This window comes from Bubalus kerabau, chromosome 6, assembly GCF_029407905.1.
Source record: "Bubalus kerabau isolate K-KA32 ecotype Philippines breed swamp buffalo chromosome 6, PCC_UOA_SB_1v2, whole genome shotgun sequence".
Lineage (NCBI taxonomy): Eukaryota > Metazoa > Chordata > Mammalia > Artiodactyla > Bovidae > Bubalus > Bubalus kerabau.
In genome coordinates this window covers 7525080-7543341 of record NC_073629.1, presented here as the reverse complement: position 1 = coordinate 7543341, position 18262 = coordinate 7525080, and the positions used below count along the sequence as shown (strand labels likewise).

Sequence of the window (18262 nt, the reverse complement as noted above, 5' to 3'; positions counted from 1 at the left end):
GGGATCTTCTCGACCCATTTGCAGGTGGATTCTTTACTGCTGGGGCACACGGGAAGCCCATTGTGAAGCATGTAAGACTGCAAAGGCTTACTTCTCAAAGACCATCTTTGAAAATATTCTTGGAGGAAATATTCCAGTAAGAAAAGAAGTGAACTCAGAAGAGTTCCATGTGTTTGTAAATACATAAGAAGTAAGGATGAATAATTGATTAGGCTTTGGGTTTTCCAGTGGTCATGTATGGATGTGAGAGTTGGACTGTGAAGAAGGCTGAGCACCGAAGAATTGATGCTTTTGAACTGTGGTGTTGGAGAAGACTCTTGAGAGTCCCTTGGACTGCAAGGCGATCCAACCAGTCCATTCTGAAGGAGATCAGCCCTGGGATTTCTTTGGAAGGAATGATGCTAAAGCCGAAAGTCCAGTACTTTGGCTACCTCATGCGAAGAGTTGACTCATTGGAAAAGACTCTGATGCTAGGAGGGATTGGGGGCAGGAGGAGAAGGGGACAACAGAGGATGAGATGGCTGGATGGCATCACTGACTCAATGGATGTGAGTCTGAGTGAACTCCGGGAGTTGGTGATGGACAGGGAGGCCTGGCGTGCTGCGATTCATGGGGTCGCAAAGGGTCGGACACGACTGAGCGACTGAACTGAACTGAACTGAATCTTACTATTACATAAATGGTAAAGGACTCAAAAGGAGTAGATAATAATAATTCAGATTTTAGATCAGAAAATGAGATGGGATTAACAATGGTGACAAAATTATAGAGAAAAGCAAAAATGCTCATTTTCAATAGGCTGTGGATAACCATCACCAAAAAAAATTTTAATAGAGCTTTCCAATCAGCAGGGTTAAAGGAGAAAAAAAAGAAAACAAAATATATAGAAAATGGAAAGAACGGAGTAAGATTTTTCTCTTAGCTCAGGCTTCTGTAACAAAATATTCAATACCATAAGTTGGGTGGGTTAAAGAATGCACATTTTACTAGACTTTCTTGCGGGGTGGGAAGTCTGAGGTCAAGGTGCCAGCAGACTCTGGCGAGGACAGCTTCTGGAGGGGCCTCCGGCCGCCTTCCTGCCGTGTCCTCACAGGGCCCTTCCTCGGGGCTTGCAGGCAGAGAGCAAGCTCTGGAGTCTGGTCTTCCCCTTCTTACAAGGGCCCTGAATCTCTTTTAAGGCCACCACCTTACCTAAACCCAGTTACTGCCCAAAGGCCCCACCTCCAAATACCATCAGACTGTGGGTCAGAGCTTCAACATTTGCCTTTGGGAGGCCAAAAACATCCAGCCCATGACAGTGGCAGAAATAAATTCAAATAGGAAAATTTCTAATAAATATAAGGGTATCAAACTTACCAAACAAAAGGAGAAAAACTTAAATTAGAAAAAAATTAAGTCCAGTAACATTTGTCTATAGAAGACAGGGTTAACACAAAAGATATGAAAAAACTTAAAAGCAAAGGGATAGAAATTTATATATTGAAAAGTATGGATGAAGAGAAAGTCAAGATAGCAATTTAAGTATGATAAAAATAGAATTAAAAGCAAAAATTATGAGAAAAAGAGAAACTTCAAAAAAAATTAAGATAAAATAGTTATTAAAAATATATATATCTAAAAATATAACCTCAAAATAGCAGAACTATGAAGACATACATATGTCAATATAATATATGTCAATTATTATAATTAGAAAACTAAACTATTATCAAATAAGGCAATGGCACCCCACTCCAGTACTCTTGCCTGGAAAATCCCATGGATGGAGGAGCCTGGTGGGCTGCAGTCCATGGGGTCGCGAAGAGTCGGACACGACTGAGTGGCTTCACTTTTACTTTTCGCTTTCATGCATTGGAGAAGGAAATGGCAACCCACTCCAGTGTTCTTGCCTGGAGAATCCCAGGGACGGGGGAGCCTGGTGGGCTGCCGTCTGTGGGGTCGCACAGAGTCAGAGACGACTGAAGTGACTTAGCAGCAAACTATTATATATTGGTTTAAAATGAGAGACTTTTCTCTTTGATAGGTCAAATAGAAGAAAAATAAGAACATCTATGAAAAATAAAAATATTTGTCTTATATGGTCTATAATCTTGAATACATTGGTGGCATTGGTGAAGATAGCATTAAAATGGATAGAAAAAACAACTCTTTCCTAATGAAATGTTCACAGGATGTTCACATATACCAGGTAATCATCAAAGCCTCAGAAATCAAGTCAAATTATGTTAAATTTAATACAGTATCGTTTGCAATCTATACTTAAGTGAAAACTAAAGTACATGTTTGAAAAAATTACAAACTACTATTCTCTTTGATTAAAAATACCTTGACCTGAACAGCAATAAAAACCATGTTAAAATTTGTGGGGTACAGGTCAAGTAGTACTATGAGATAAATTCATAGCTTTTAAATGTATTTATTACAAAACAATAAATATTGAAGACAAGCCAGATAAGCTGAAAAATGATGAAAAAAGTCAGTGAAATAGAGAATACCAATCTAAAAAACAGTAACAAATTAAAACTAAAAGCTGACTTTAAAAGGACAATTAAGATGCATAAAATTGATCAGTAAAAAGAGTTAGATGCAAATAAAATACAGAGTGAAGAAGAAGATACAATGACGGTCACAATATGTTTTTAAAAATAATAATAGTATTAACTATATGTCAATAATTTAGAAAACTTAGACAAAATTTATAAAATTCCTGGAAAAACAAAGAGCACCAAATTTGGCAAGATAATTGAATAAACCATTGAGCATTAAAGATACTGTTTTGACCAAAGTGTTCTGGTGTTTTCATAAAAACCTCAATGAACTTTTCGCTAACCCAGTATTTACAGAGTAATAAGAGATGCTCTATTCTTCTTTACCAGAACTTCAAACTCAGTTTTATAAGAGTATTAATGAGCTTTCAAACAACACATAGACTTTTCCTTACAAAGCTGTTGTGAAAAAATAGAAAAAAGATAAAGACCGCTTCATCCACTCTTCATGGTTTGCATAACCATGATTCAACAAATTATAGTTGTTTGGTTTATGAGTTTTAATGCAAAAATCTTAAATGAAATAACTTATTGAATCCAACAGTTTATTAAAAATAATGTAAAATGATCAAGTTAAGCAATACAAGCATGGTATAAGTTAAGAATTTAATGTAATTTACCTCTATAATGGAATGAGGATTAAAGGAATGTGGCTATCTCTGTAGATACAAAAGCAAATCACTTAATACATTTCAAACCATTTCTGATAAAACTAAAGTATCTTAAAGGCTACAACAAACATTGTGCATAAGCGGAGAAAATGACTAAGCATTTCACACAATATGGGAACAAGGCAAGAATGCTCACATTCTGATTAGTATTTAATGTATACTGGAGGTCCTAGCCAATCGAGTAAACATAGAAAATAAATAAAATACATAAGTGAGTTGAAAGGAAGGAGAACAAAATGCTATCACTTGTAGCTGACAAAATCATTTACATAGAATTTACAGGTTAATTTACAGTAGAATCAACAGATAAACCAAGACATCTAACAAAAGCATAAGCAGTTTGCTACTGTCGTGGTCTATCAGAAATGTAACAAAATATATGACTCAAAGTTATAACAACTAAAAATAGGAATTAACCTAACAGAATATACAGGACTTCCACAGTGAAAATGTATGATTTCATTAAAGACCAAAAAAGCTGGCATGAATAACTAGAGTAGCATGTTTCCACATGGGAAACATCACAAGAATTTCAGTCTCCCCCAACTGCAAGTTTACTCAAAATTCCAGCAAGATGTTTCAAGAAACTTATTTATTCTAAAATCTATGTGGAGGAATCAAGGTCCACAAATAGCTAAAATGATTTTAAAAAATGAGTGCTTATCCTAAGAGACAATTACAAAGTCAGAGTTTAGAACAGTTGTGACATAAAGAAGAAACCATAAACCAGAGGAGGGACAATGGATTATTAAGCAGGTATAAATCTGAAAACCACTTCAATATAGATGGAAAAATACAAAGCTGGATTCTTACCTCTCACCATGGACAAAGGTTAACCCCAGATTCATCCTTTATTCAACAAATGCTTATTGAGCATCTGCTAGAAGTGAAGGACTTTTCTAACGCTGGATATATGCCACTGAAAAAGGCAAAAGTCCCTGCCATCGTTAAAATGCTTAGTGTAGAAGGTAAAAGTATAATGCCAGTAGACGCTTGGAGTGGGGAAGGGCTTGTAAAACAGGGATCAAAAAGCACAAAGCATAAGGCAAAAAAGCACTTCATAGGCTTGATTGTATCATAATTAAATCTGAGTACACTTTATGACCCACCCTCATAGTCCAGAGGAAGCCTCTTACATGTCCATAAAGAGAGGCTGTTCATTACAGTGATGTTCCTAGGAGCAGGGAATTGGAACCAACTTAGATGTCTGTCTCTAGAGAGACGAGAAAACAAAATGTGATGGGTGCATGCTGTGGAATACGATGCATGAGTTAGAGGCACTGGGTTAGATGTACACTCAACAGTAAGGAATAGAACTAATCATAATATTGAGGGGAAAAAAAGTAATAACAGAATTGGAGCAATAGCACTATATCATGTATGTAAATATAAAAGATATATAGTCTCAACCAAATCTGTATATTCTACAAGAGTGCATACATGTAAGTAAAGTGAAAAAAAGTGTTAGTTGCTTAGTCGTGTCTGACTCTCTGTGACCCTGTGGACTGTAGCCCACCAGGCTCCTCCATCCATGGAGTTTTCCAGGCAAGAGTACTGGAGTGGGGTGCCATTGCCTTCTCCAGGGGATCTCCTGATCCAGGGATTGAACCTGGGTCTCCTGAACATTGCAGGCTGATTCTTTACCATCTGAGCCACCAGGGAAGCCCATACACACAAGGGCATGTATCAAATAGTGCGGAGCTGGTTCCGTTGGAATGGGAATGAGGGATGAAGGGAAGAAAAATGAATGTGTCTTTTATGGGTGGATAGTGATAATGAGTTAAGAATTAAATAATGTGATTAACTCAACTCTCCGTACCTAAGTCATTTGGACCCCATAAGACGGAGGACTATTTGGATGTAGGATAGCTCCAGCGGGCTCCGGTTTTCCCTACGTTGAGTTCTTCCGACATTTGGCTAAGACTGCCCTCCTGTAAACACGCAGCCGCTGCTCTGAGTTCTTCTGTCTGGCTTCATACCCAGTGAGTCTTCTGTTCCCCCTTTCACAGAACGGCACTGCCAACATTGAAACGGCTGCTGTAGTTTATTGTCTTCCCCCTTCCAGTCCCACATACTCAGATCTTTCAGCTGTTCTTCATATGACTTGTTCACAGTCTTCTAAATTTCAGGGAACTATGCAATGACATCCACATCAACTATGAAATGTGGCTTGCTCGTTTGAGAAATATGGCTGAAATCCCACCAGGGATCAAGCTCCTTGTAAGGTGCTATGCATAGGTGCTCAGGAAAAAAGGAAATCACTTCTATGAGAGTAATAATGGAAAGGTCTTGAATTAACAATCATGTTCTACTTGATTTTGAGATGTATGGAGTTCAAACAAATCTTTGCTATCCAGAATGAGTGACCACATTTCATATATATTGATTGATTCAGAAAATTTCCACTGACCATGTTTTCTGTGCCAAGGATTGCTGCAGTCCCAGATAATTGGAACATGTTCTTTGTACCATGCAGAATGAATCAAAGACCCGGAGCCGAACCCTGGGGAGCAGGTTTGCTTCCCGTGTCCTTTACTGAACCATCCAGAAGTATGCTTATGTGGCTCCTGCAGTTCCCTTCTTCTCTACTATGGTTTGCTGTGACTTAAGAAGTCAGAATGGCTCATGCTTTTGGGATTCCAACCACAATGTCTGTTCTTGTTTCCCAGAAATCCAAGCTCCTCTCTTTAATAAGGCCAGGGGGGTGAAATGAATCACTAAGGTTTGAAGATGGATCAGAGAATGGGCATAGCATGTGGTACATTCCACACTAAGCAGGTCTTAATTTAAAATGTGAACTAGGAGAAAAATACAAAGGGCCTTAGAACCAAGGCAACAAACCCCTCGGGAATGGGCTCCTCGTCAGGAATGCCTCTAAATGGGGCACAGATTTGCGCAGCATGCATTTCTATGTGCTGTGGAGGATTCATGGGGAGACTCAACCACACTTTAAAGCCTAGTCAGAAACAGCACCAACCACTTTAACAGCAGCGACGTGGTTCTGCATTATGACACACCTTCAAAATCCCCACACGTGTCACAAAGCAGAACCACGTCGCTGCTGTTAAAGTGGTTAGTGCATAAATGAAATTAGGCAGAATCAAAGAGGAAGTGTCTCCAGGGCAATGTTTAGCAGGGATGGAGATCAGAAAGAAGGTGGGTCGCCCAGGCTGGAGGGAGAGGGTGCATGAGCGGGTCTGGGCTCCCACCATCACCAAGACCAGCACGGGCAGGGGCAGAGAATGTGTTGGCTGTTTTGGGAGTGTGAGATCCGGTATCCACGTCCATCACTCAATGCCACCTGACTCAACCAGCCTCAGCAGAGAGGCAGGGGCGTTGGCTGTCCTCTGCCCAGCCACGAAGGAACAGAGGCCTAGAAAGAGGAAGCGGTTTGTCTGCAGTCACATCGTCATGACAGGAACTCAGGCTCCGAAGGAGACACCAGCACTCTCTCCTGCCCGCTCTGGTCGCCTGGTTGAAAGATGACCAGACGTCAATGCTGCTGTAGTGGTAGCACCTTTAACAAGTCAGGAATAGGTTCAGGCGGTCCTATTCCAAGAAGGAACAGGGGGAGGGAGAATGGGGTTTTGAAGCTCCTCGTTTTGTATGCATGGGAGGCAGGGACTGATTTCTCTGAGGCTGGTGAACAAAACATCTTCAGTCACTCAGACCAGGAGAGTCTAAGTTGTCCCCTAGAGTTTGGTCTTCCAGACCCACACCTGCAGGAGAAGCGGGACCGCTGGCGAGCTGTCACCCGTCTCTTCTATAAGTGCTTCATCCAGTCTCCATCCCTTCAAGGCAGGACATCTACATAGTCGCTGCCAATGTTCTCTGGGGAGAAAAGGAGACCAGCCGTGAGGCTTCACACCCAGGAGTCACCCTGACCAACACCTCTCGTGGGAAAGAAGCCCTCTGCCCAGGCACAGGATGGTCTTGACGCCACAGCAGAGTGACATCTTCACGGGCTGGGGTACCACAGGGAGCTCTCCTGGAAAAATAGGGGGCCTGTTTATAAGTCAAGTACCACAGTTTCCAGCACCAGATGCCTCCACTCAACAGCAGAGAACCCATGCCTCCCTGAGGGTGAGAACACCTGAGGCTTGTTCTGAGGTGGCCAAGGGAACGGGGGCGGGGGAGAAGATGAGCAGCTCAGAGGAAGTTCCTTCCCCCTTAATAGCTGAGGATTTGGGAGCTCATTCTGCCAAGGCTGCCCGAGCTTGGACAACTGGTATGGCGAGATTCCTGCTCAGCTTTTGGAACAAACTCCAAAGGGTTCTCCTCTTGGGATTTGTGGTTCTTTTATTTATCCCTGAGACGACATACTACCACCACCCTCAAGCGCCCCGAGCAGCTCATCAGGGCTTGCCTAAGGACTGCAGCATGGGTCCATCCCCAGGTTGCTCCTCTGCCCACCTTTTAATCTTTGTGTTTTTATTTCTTTCTGTAAGTTAGGGTAGAAAACGGCCAGGGGACCACACCTGCAGCTGCAGCTATAGCAAGCAACTCTGTGACGGGGTACACACTCCTCTGCCTGGGGGAGGGAGACAGAAACAATGGGAGAGGAGGGCTGTTTTCTCATAATTAAAAAACTGTGTTTAGTCCTGGGGAGGTGAGAAGCTTTCTCTGGCAGTCTAAAGGGCAGCTTGGCTGTAGACAGAGTACAATGGGTGTGTGGTGACTGCAGACTTCCTGGAACCCTCTGTTCCCCTCCTTGCTCCCTAGCTAGCACTCTGCTCCCATTACGTCACCTGCCCACTGAGGACAGAAATCCCTTTAATGGGGCTCTAACCATACATCCCTGACACCCCACCCCAGTACTCTTGCCTGGAAAATCCCATGCACGGAGGAGCCTGGAAGGCTACAGTCCATGGGGTTGCTAAGAGTCGGGCACGACAGAGCGACTTCACTTTCACTTTTCACTTTCATGCATTGGAGAAAGAAATGGCAACCCACTCCAGTGTTCTTGCCTGGAGAATCCCAGGGACAGGGGAGCCTGGTGGGCTGCCGTCTATGGGGTCACACAGAGTCGGTCGCGACTGAAGCGACTTAGCAGCAGCAGCAACCATACATCCCACCTTGAGAAAACAGGGTTAAACTGTAAATGTCTCAGGAAGTCTGAGCTAAATTTGAACTGTGTTGTGACTGATGGATACTAGATTCTTTTCTGCAAACAGATTTCAAGGAGTGTACACAAGAGTAGCTGCTTGGGATATGACCTGGATCCTGTGCACTCCGATTTACTGATTCTCTGCACTCTCATTTCCCACCATGGCTTGATAACTCTTAGGATGTATCTGAAATAATTAGTCCCCTGCTCCCTGCTAAGGCACTCCAGTCGTGTCTGACTCCGTGCGACCCTATGGGCTGTAGCCTGCCAGGCTCCTCTGTCCATGGGATTTTCCAGGTAAGAATACTGGAGTGAGCTGCTATGCCCTCCTCCAGGGGATCTTACAGACCTAGGGATCAAACCCACATCTCCTGCGTCTCCTGCAATGGCAGGCGGGTTCTTTACCACTAGCACCTGGGGGAACTACATAAATGACTGCTTAGCAAATATTGAGCAAAATGTAACAGGATGCCGCTTGGAGAAAGAAGTTGAAGCAATTTTCTTATTTGAAAATCCTGCTGTTTGGCCATCTAGTCCCAAATATGTGATTGGCACAAGGTCACAGGCTGAGTTTGAAGTTGACTCGCGGAATGCCCGGGACTGCTCTTCTCCCTGGGCTGCCCGAGCACAGAGAGCTCGGTGCGTTTGCCGCCACCGGGAGCATGAAGGCACTGCTACCCAACAAGATAGAAAAATGCTGTTTGCAGGATGAGGCTTTTTTAGAGCTAACACTATAGAAAGGAGCAGTTATCCGTATGGATTCTACCCAGTAGGGCAGTAGTAGAAGTGGGACTAAGGCTCTTGTCTGGCCCCGCTATGAAAGTTTTTACCATAAATACCATCCAACTCTATCTTCGATCTTCTCCATCTCAGGCAGGATCCGGTTCTCTTTATTGGCTTTACAAGGTGAAACATCAGTCCTTGATGTGGGTTTTCAAACTTGGAGATCAGTTCCTTCAGGTTTGGAAAGATCTGTCGTCTAACGCCTTCCGCGGTCTGCAAAAGCGCAGGAAGGAGAGCGCTCATCACCACGCAACTCTGTGTGAAAGGTGACACTTTTCACAACAGTGGTTTCAGGGCTGCCTCTGCGCAGCGAACTCAAAACAAGTGGCTGGCACTGCATGTGTGGGAGCTCACACCACACACAAAACACAGAAACCTTCCCTCTGAAAACAGAGCTCTGGCTTGAGCTGCTGTGAGTAAAGAGGATTAACAATCAAGGGTCCCCACCTCAGTCTGCAGTATTGAGTGAGTTCCCCTCTAGGGCAATTTGGGGGCAGCTCTTGTAGGTACCCTGTAGAGGGTAACCCCTCTAAGAGCTTATGTGAGAGTGTAAGCGACTGATGCAGGCGGACTTCAATGGGAAATGCAATCTCTGTACTTGATGGTGGTCCAGTGGTTAGGAATTGCTGCTGTCACTGCGTGGTCCTGGGTTCAATCCCTGATCAAGGAATTAAGATCTTGCAAGCCACATAGCCAAAAAAAGAAGAATATATATATATATATACACACACACACACAAAAGCCTACATACTTGAATTCAGAATCTCCGTGAGAGGAAAATAAGACCAAAATGCCTGGATTTAAATTGAAAATGGAAATGTCAGCATGATTCAGGTAAAATTATGAGCAGTTGTTTTCTGTTTACCAGCTATAAGCAAAGCACAAATTTCTAGTCATTTAAAAAAAAATAATAATGCTTTCACTTTTTTTTGATGTGGGCCATTTTTAAATTTTTTATTGGATTTGTTACAATATTGCTCTGTTTTATGTTTTGGTTTTTTGGCCATGAAGCATATGGGATTTTAGTTCCTCAACCAGGGGTCACAGCTGCACCGCTTGGGTTGGAAGGCAATGTCTTAACCACCACACCTCCTGGGAAGTCCCTCTACTACAATCTTATAGAAATAATTTAAAAACACAAAAGCTTCCTCAGCTCTTATGTAGTTGTGTTTCTTGATGATCACTGTGGTTCCCAGAGGGCCAAGGTGTTGCTCTGCAGAGAGGGGTGGTGATGGGAAAGCTCTGGGACCTGCAGTGTGTTAACCTCCGGGACAGAGACTCAGGCTGAGCTGGAAGTTGGCTCTGTGAAAGGCTGTCGCGTCAGCCCAGGGCAGCTTCTAGCATCGGCCCTGATGTAGAGCTGCTTCCCGTGAAATGCCCCCGTGTCTGTTAGAAGAGATGAGGATGCCTCTCTGTTTTGTCCAGACAAGAGACAAAATGGGGCATTAAGGAATTATCCAGAATTTTCCAAAATATGCACAACAAAGAAATAAATGTTTTAAAAAGAGTTGCTTTAAAAGAGTCAAAAATGTTTTTTAAATTTCCATGTATCTCCTTCACCCGCACCCCAAAGGTTAACATTTTATTGTATTTGCCTTTCATCCTCTCTTTCTAAATATACAAATGTACATATATTTATCCTTTTTAAAAAAAATTCATGAACGTTACTGACATGATATCCCTTTAACCTAAATACTTCCTATTTCCTAAAAAACAAGAATATTACATACCCAGGCTAAAATGAGGAAGTTAATCTTGATGTGATACTGTTTACTAATCTACAGATCTTATTCAAAAATGTGTCAATTGCCTCAACAATGTCTTTTGTTTCAAAGAAAAAATTATATCTGTGTGTGTGTGTATCTGGGGATCACTGTACATTCAAACCTCCGATAGTCACAGTGCATATTAGCATATCAAAGGTTCTGAGAATTCTTGAAGTAAAAAATCTGCTTAACCTTTTTGCAAGTATTCAGAAAGATTATTTCAGGATCCTTATAGTAGTAATTAAAGATTCAATGACATTCATTATACTCTACTTGCTGCCAGAGAAGTAACTTCAAAAGAAAAAAGGTTTTTTTCTGCTTAATGCTCAGTAAACCAGACACATTAATAAAATCCCCAAATTGCCAGTTGACTGATGCTTCCTTTTGTATTTTCATCCAGGTATGGAGCACCCCCTGACCCCCTAAACATTTGGACCTCTGCCCACCTTCCCTTTCCACCCACCCTGTCATGTAGTCTTCTAATTTGACAGTAGTCTTATATAGAGTTCAGGTTGGTATATTTGACCCCTGGAAGAACTCTGTGCCTCTACACTTCTGAAAACAGCTTTTTTGTTGTTGTTTTTTGTTTTTTTATAAAAAAAATTGAACCCAACTCTAGTGTGTCTCTATTTCTCTTAAAAGAAGACAAGGTTAATTACTAATCTGACTCTAACTCACAGTGCTTCCGCAGAATGCCTCCACATGGCCACATCTCAGAGATGCTTTTAGGTTCTTCTCCCCACTTTTTGTTGTTTTTGTTATAGGAGTTCTTATATGTCCTTACCTGTATGTGGTAATACCCATGTTTCTCTTTGAAGATTCGGTATGTGTAGACAAAATTTTTAAACCTGTGGAAAGATGACTCTGTGAATCACAGTGTTCTTATATGCAAATCCAGGTAACATCTATCATTGTATGTTATATGCAACGCCTTTGTCAATCTTGAATCCCAAAAAGAAACTGATCATTTCAAGCCTTCTTATCTGTGGGACTTTGAAAGAGAGGTTTTTTTTTTAATGGGAATCTTTATTCTGATGGAAGTCTGGGCTGTAGTAAAGGGAATAAGAGAAAATTTACAGTTTTCATTGTCTTGGTATTTCTCTCTAATTTTTTCACTTAGTACTTACTTGATACACTATGCAAAATACCATTGAGCCATTCCTGTGTTGTTTATTAATTGAAATGTCATTGATCTCATTACAGATAGTTAATGTAACTAAAACAGAGAATTAGGGATTATGTGCAAGGAAGGGGTGTATTCTGCTCTTATTCTTCATTGGAACATGAGCCACTAGCTAAGTAATCTATCTAGAATTTAGATAACAGACCCAACTGAGCAATTTCCAGAGCAAGAGATAGCATATATTACCATATTTCTTCAATTCCCAGATGTCATCAATTGTAGGATACCGTATCAATTTAATAAAGGCGTTTGAGGAGGAAAAATGCATCCCTTAAATGCCTCTATCAGTTGTTACGTATGTTCTGATTCCCAAGAAATATTAAAATGTAAAAAATGAGGATCAAAAACATTAACATGAGGTTCAAATGATGTGATTCATCGCTCCTCACCCCTTCACTTGCACCCACGCCAAGGAATCAGATGACTCATCTTTCAACTGAATTGGAAAGGCAGATAGCTACTTACAGCTCATTGCCAATTGTCTGGAGGCTTTAACTGACTTCAAATCCTAATCCTTTTGTGGTATTTCCTGAGGCCAGAATAAGCTAATGGGTATCTCTGAATCACACAAGCAACAAAACCTTTTACATGAATCCTTGTCTATATGTGACAAATTAAAGTATTCCACTGTTTGGGAAGAGGTCCCACGAATATCTTTTCACAGACATATTATTCAAATCAGGATCCTAACAAGGTTCATACACTGCTTTTGGTTGATCACATGATTTCTTGAAACTCATTTATTAAATGGCCTAAGTTAAATTCTTAAATAAATGACTTTATTTTTAACTAATTGTTGTATTATCTGCCTAAGAAAATATTTACTAGAGGAGTTTGAAAGAATAAAACAAAAGGAGGGTCTGTGTTAATTAGTCCAAAAGCCATATACTATTAGGTTAGAAAGACACATTGCTCAGATATAGTCTTACTCATTGCAAAGCACTTTTAATGAAATAACAAACCAAATTGCAGCAAAACTTTAGAAGAAATTGATTTATTGAACTTGTAATAGCAATATGCATTTATTTTGAAATGTTTATCCCAAAAAAGCACTGTAAGAGATTACAGAGCAGTGAGGTTAGTATCTGCTTCATATGGCTGCAATATTATTAGTGTTAGTTGCTCGGTCATGTCCAACTCTTTGCAACCCCATGGACTGTAGCCCACCAGGCTCCTCTGTCCATGCAATTCTCCAGGAAAGAATACTGGATGTTGCCATTCCTTTATCCAGGGGTTCTTCCTGACCCAGGGATCAAACCCAGGTCTCCTGCACATTGCAGGCAGATTCTTTACCATCTGAGCCATCAAGGAAGCCCACAATATTATTGGGTCAACATAAAAACTTATTTTAATGCCTATTCTAATTATTACTTTATAGATGCCATTTATAAAACTTTAAAAAGATACATGATTTTTCAGCATGCATCTACACTTAAGACAGGTAAAAAGATCCTGCTGCCCTGGGGCCTTCTGCCCCCGTCACCATGGTGACAAGGGAGTCGTCTTTATCCTCCAACACTCACAGTCTTCCCTCCACCCTCACCTGGAGTCCATTCAGCTAATCTCATCATGTCCTTTATCCCTGTTCCTAAGTCATTGCAAGAACCCCAGTCTCGCATGTTGTCTATCCCCGTTTTCTAATCCTACAGGGCTTTGTGCAGCCTTATTGTACCCTGTTCTTCCCAGCCATGAAATCCTTCCTTGTGTTCTCTAGTGCTCAAGGTCTGCTGTCATCAAATTCTCCTCTATCTTCAACCTCTTCTCTAATCATCCCTGTCACCCTCTTGCTCCAAGGGACACCTGGACACACTGTCTCTGTCCCAGTCAGTTCAGCTCAGTCACTCAGTCATGTCCGACTCTTTGCGACCCCATGGACTGTAGCATGCCAGGCCTCCCTGTCCATCACCTACTCCCAGAGTTTACCCAAACTCATGTCCATTGAGTCGGTGATGCCATCCAACCATCTTATCCTCTGTCATCCCCTTCTCCTCCTGCCCTCAATCTTTCCTAGCATCAGGGTCTTTTCCAATGACTCAGCTCTTTGCATGAGGTGGCCAAAGTATTAGAGTTTCAGCTTCAACATCAGTCCTTCCAATGAACACCCAGGACTGATGTCCTTTAGGATGGACTGGTTGGATCTCCTTGCAGTCCAAGGGACTCTCAAGAGTCTTCTCCAACACCACAGTTCAAAAGCATCAATTTTCTGTGCTCAGCTTTCTTTCCAACTCTCACATCCATATGTGACTACTGGAAAAACCATAGCCTTGACTAGACAGACCTTTGTTGGCAAAGTCTCTGTCCCAAGGACCCTGCTTCTCTGGGACTCCACTAAAAGAAGTCCTGTATAACCTGCATAACCATAAAGGAGTACCTGCATAACCTCCCCTTGCCTGCCTGGATGAGAGGCCAGCGTTCTTGCTTCTGCAGCATCTCAGTGTCGTTTCCTGTCTCCAAACTCTAGCTTTGAGTTTCATGTAGATTATGTCCCCTACTGCCCAATCAAGATGTGTCTATTGATGACTCCTAACTCTGGGTTATTGTCTTTCGTTTCTCTAGGTTCTAGCTCCTCGCTCACTGTCACTGCCTTCAGTACTATGCCTATCTAAATTATTGGCAATTTCAATTCACAAGTTGATTATTCTTTAACACTCCAATTTCTCCATTCCTTGAACCCACCTCCTCCAATAATCTTGTCTTCCCCTACATTGCCCACTCATTCCCATGTTCATCACCAGGATTGGCTACATAATTTGTGGGGCCCAGAGAAAAATTAAAATTTAGGGTCCCTGTTTAAAAGTTATTTAGAATTTGGGGATGGTAACAGCAGTACAGGTACTTGGAGTAACCAAGTACAGGGCTCTCTGAGTCGGGCCCTGTGTGGCTGCATAAGATTGCATGCCATAAAGCCAGCCTCACTTGTAACTTTTACCATATAATTGCCAATAATGGGAGCCTTCTCATAATGTGAATTTCATGCATCCCACTCACTTCGTCCTAAACATCTTCTCTTTCTCTAGTATACGGACCCCGACATTCCCTTGACCCCACAGATCTTCCAGCCCATCAATCCTATCACTTTTCAGGGTTTTTGCTCGCTTGTCTTCACTCCCTTCTTCATACAGATTAGACTGCTTGCCCACCATTATAATCACTTTTTTCAACTCCTTTACCGTCTTTCACTGTATTTCCTTAATTAGCAAACCCAGAATCCTGATTGAGCCCAACTCACTACAGCTGTATGTGGCTGTAGCCATGTTCACTATTCTCACTTAAATCAATGACCACAAATCTCAAGTGGACTCTTAATTCCTCCAAGTAGTCATTTATTTTCCTATTCCCCTCAAACAGTGATTCTATACCATTTGCTTTCTTCTTAAACCTTCAACATCTCACTCGTTACTGATGACTTCACTGAGAAGATTAAAGCATCGGGAGAGAATTTCCAAATTCCCATCACCACACATAACAGTATCTGCAGGCATAGACTCTGCCTTTATTACCATGGATGAACTTTGCATGCTCATCTGCAAAGCTAATCCTTCCTATTTCCACTGGTTGTCATCCACTTTCATCTATTCAAGGACACAGCTCTAGCAATTTTTTTCCCCTCTCTCTGATTCATTATTATTCTTTGCACAACAGTCAGGGTAGTCCTTTTTAAAAATATGAGTCAGATCATGTCATTCCTCTGCATAAAAATATGGTCTAGTCAATATTGAAAAAGAAAGATAAAACTGGTGTGGTGTATGTGTGTGTGTGTGATGGGATGTTTCTGTCTTAAGTCTTTTTAAAAAGCTCTATAATTAAGACAATGAGGAACTAGCTCTGTAGTGGAAGAAACATTAATGGAATAAAATAGCCCAGAAACAGATGCATAAATATGTAAAAACTTGATATATGACTGAGCTGGCATAACTAATCAGTGAGGAGGGGAGGGACTGTTTGTTAAATGGTAATGGTAATGTTTTCATGTGGGAGCAAATAAAATTGGATTCTTGCTTCACATTCTAATTGAAGACCCAGTTGTAAAGAAACAAAGCACTAAACTTAGGAGAAATAAAAGGGACCAACTTAATGACCTTGAGTTAAGGAAGGCGTTCTTAAATCATGAAAAGTACCAGTCAGAAGATAAGATTAATAAAACTCACTATATTAAAATTGGAGAAGGCAATGGCACCCCACTCCAGTACTCTTGCCTGGAAAATCCCATCAATGGGGGAGCCTGGTAGGCTGTAGTCCATGGGGTTGCGAAGAGTCAGACACGACTGAGCGACTTCACTTTCACTTTCCACTTTCATGCATTAGAGAAGGAAATGGCAACCCAGTCCAGTGTTCTTGCCTGGAGAATCCCAGGGATGGCGGAGCCTGGTGGGCTGCTGTCTATGGGGTTGCACAGAGTCGGACACGACTAAAACGACTTAGCAGCAGCATATTAAAATTAAAACTTCTATTTCTCAAAATATACTACAAATATAGTATCTACTTTTGCAATAAAGTCCACAATTTGGGAGAAGATAATGGCAACCCTAATGTAAAATGAGAACATTAATGTACAATAAGAAAATGATAAGTACAATGACCAATAAATAAATGAAAAGTTGCTTCACTAATAATCAGGGAAATAGAAATGAAGCCACATTAGATTGGAGAGGGAAATGGCAACCCACTCCAGTGTTCTTGCCTGGAGGATCCCGGGGATGGGGGATCCTGCTGGGCCGCCGTCTATGGGGTCTCACAGAGTCAGACACGACTGAAATGCCTTAGCAGCAGCAGCAGCAGCCATATTAGATATCATTTCATACCAAATTGGCAAAGATGTAAGAGTTACTAATTCAAAATACTGGCTGTGATATGGAGCTTTACAAGTTTTATATGCTACTAATGAACGGACTGGATGGGGTGTAATTAGATACCAAAGCCTTAGAGGACAATTTGGCAAAATTTAGTAAAGTTGAAATGTGTAGAGTCCATGAGCCCAAGTGTCTACTCGTTCACATTGGGACTGTTGAAATTGACAATGCCAACATTTTATTACTTATTATAAAGCAAAGATCAGTGAAACTATGTATTTGTTACATTTAAATATACTTTAAAAGTCATAAGTATATTATAAAGTACAAATAAAAGTATAAATTACTGAAAATGTATATTCTCTAATATAAACTGTTATCAGATTAAATTAATCAAAATACAGTAATCAAAAATAACACTCCATAAAACTTTTAAATTACAATTAATAATAAAAATTTAAAATAAAAATAGCTTTTTAGTGCAATTTTGAGATTAGAAAAAACGGAGGGATGAAGGGAGGAAGAAAGAGGAATGTAGAAAGAAGGGATATCAGTGGTGTCATCCTTGAATTCTGAGGGGTTTTGGTGTAAGTTTTTCCATCTGTCAGAACTCTGTTTACACTAGTTGAGGGATGCTAAAGCCTTTGACTGTGTAGATCACAATAAACTGTGGAAAATTCTGAAAGAGATGGGAATACCAGACCACCTGACCTCCCTCTTGAGAAATCTGTATGCAGGTCAGGAAGCAACAGTTAGAACTGGACATGGAAAAACAGACTGGTTCCAAATAGGAAAAGAATTACATCAAGGCTGTATATTGTCACCCTGCTTATTTAACTTATATGCAGAGTACATCATGAGAAATGCTGGATTGGAAGAAACATAAGCTGGAATCAAGATTGCCGGGAGAAATATCAATAACCTCAGATATGCAGATGACACCACCCTTATGGCAGAAAGTGAAGAAGAACTCAAAAGCCTCTTGATGAAAGTGAAAGTGGAGAGTGAAAAAGTTGGCTTAAAGCTCAACATTCAGAAAACGAAGATCATGGCATCCGGGCCCATCACTTCATGGGAAATAGATGGGGAAACAGTGGAAACAGTATCAGACTTTATTTTTTTGGGCTCCAAAATCACTGCAGATGGTGATTGCCACCATGAAAATAAAAGACGCTTACTCCTTGGAAGGAAAGTTATGACCAATCTAGATAGCATATTCAAAAGCAGAGGCATTACTTTGCCAACAAAGGTCTGTCTAGTCAAGGCTATGGTTTTTCCAGAGGTCATGTATGGATGTGAGAGTTGGACTGTGAAGAAGGCTGAGCACCGAAGAATTGATGCTTTTGAACTGTGGTGTTGGAGAAGACTCTTGAGAGTCCCTTGGACTGCAAGGAGATCCAACCAGTCCATTCTGAA

The 18262-nt window shown here is 41.2% G+C and overlaps 1 protein-coding gene across 1 annotated transcript in view; it reads right to left on the bottom strand.

Moving 5' to 3' along the window:
* Positions 1-6297: 6297 nt before the first annotated feature.
* SH2D1B (SH2 domain containing 1B) overlaps positions 6298-18262 on the bottom strand; it is a 28246-nt gene continuing 16281 nt past the window's right edge. Inside the window, exons 2-4 of the mRNA XM_055586706.1 lie at positions 11658-11721; positions 9155-9320; positions 6298-7048 (exon numbers count right to left, since the gene is read on the bottom strand). Coding sequence (XP_055442681.1) covers positions 7011-7048; positions 9155-9320; positions 11658-11721 — 268 coding nt within the window. The 3' untranslated portion in view covers positions 6298-7010. The remainder of the gene's footprint in view (positions 7049-9154; positions 9321-11657; positions 11722-18262) is intronic.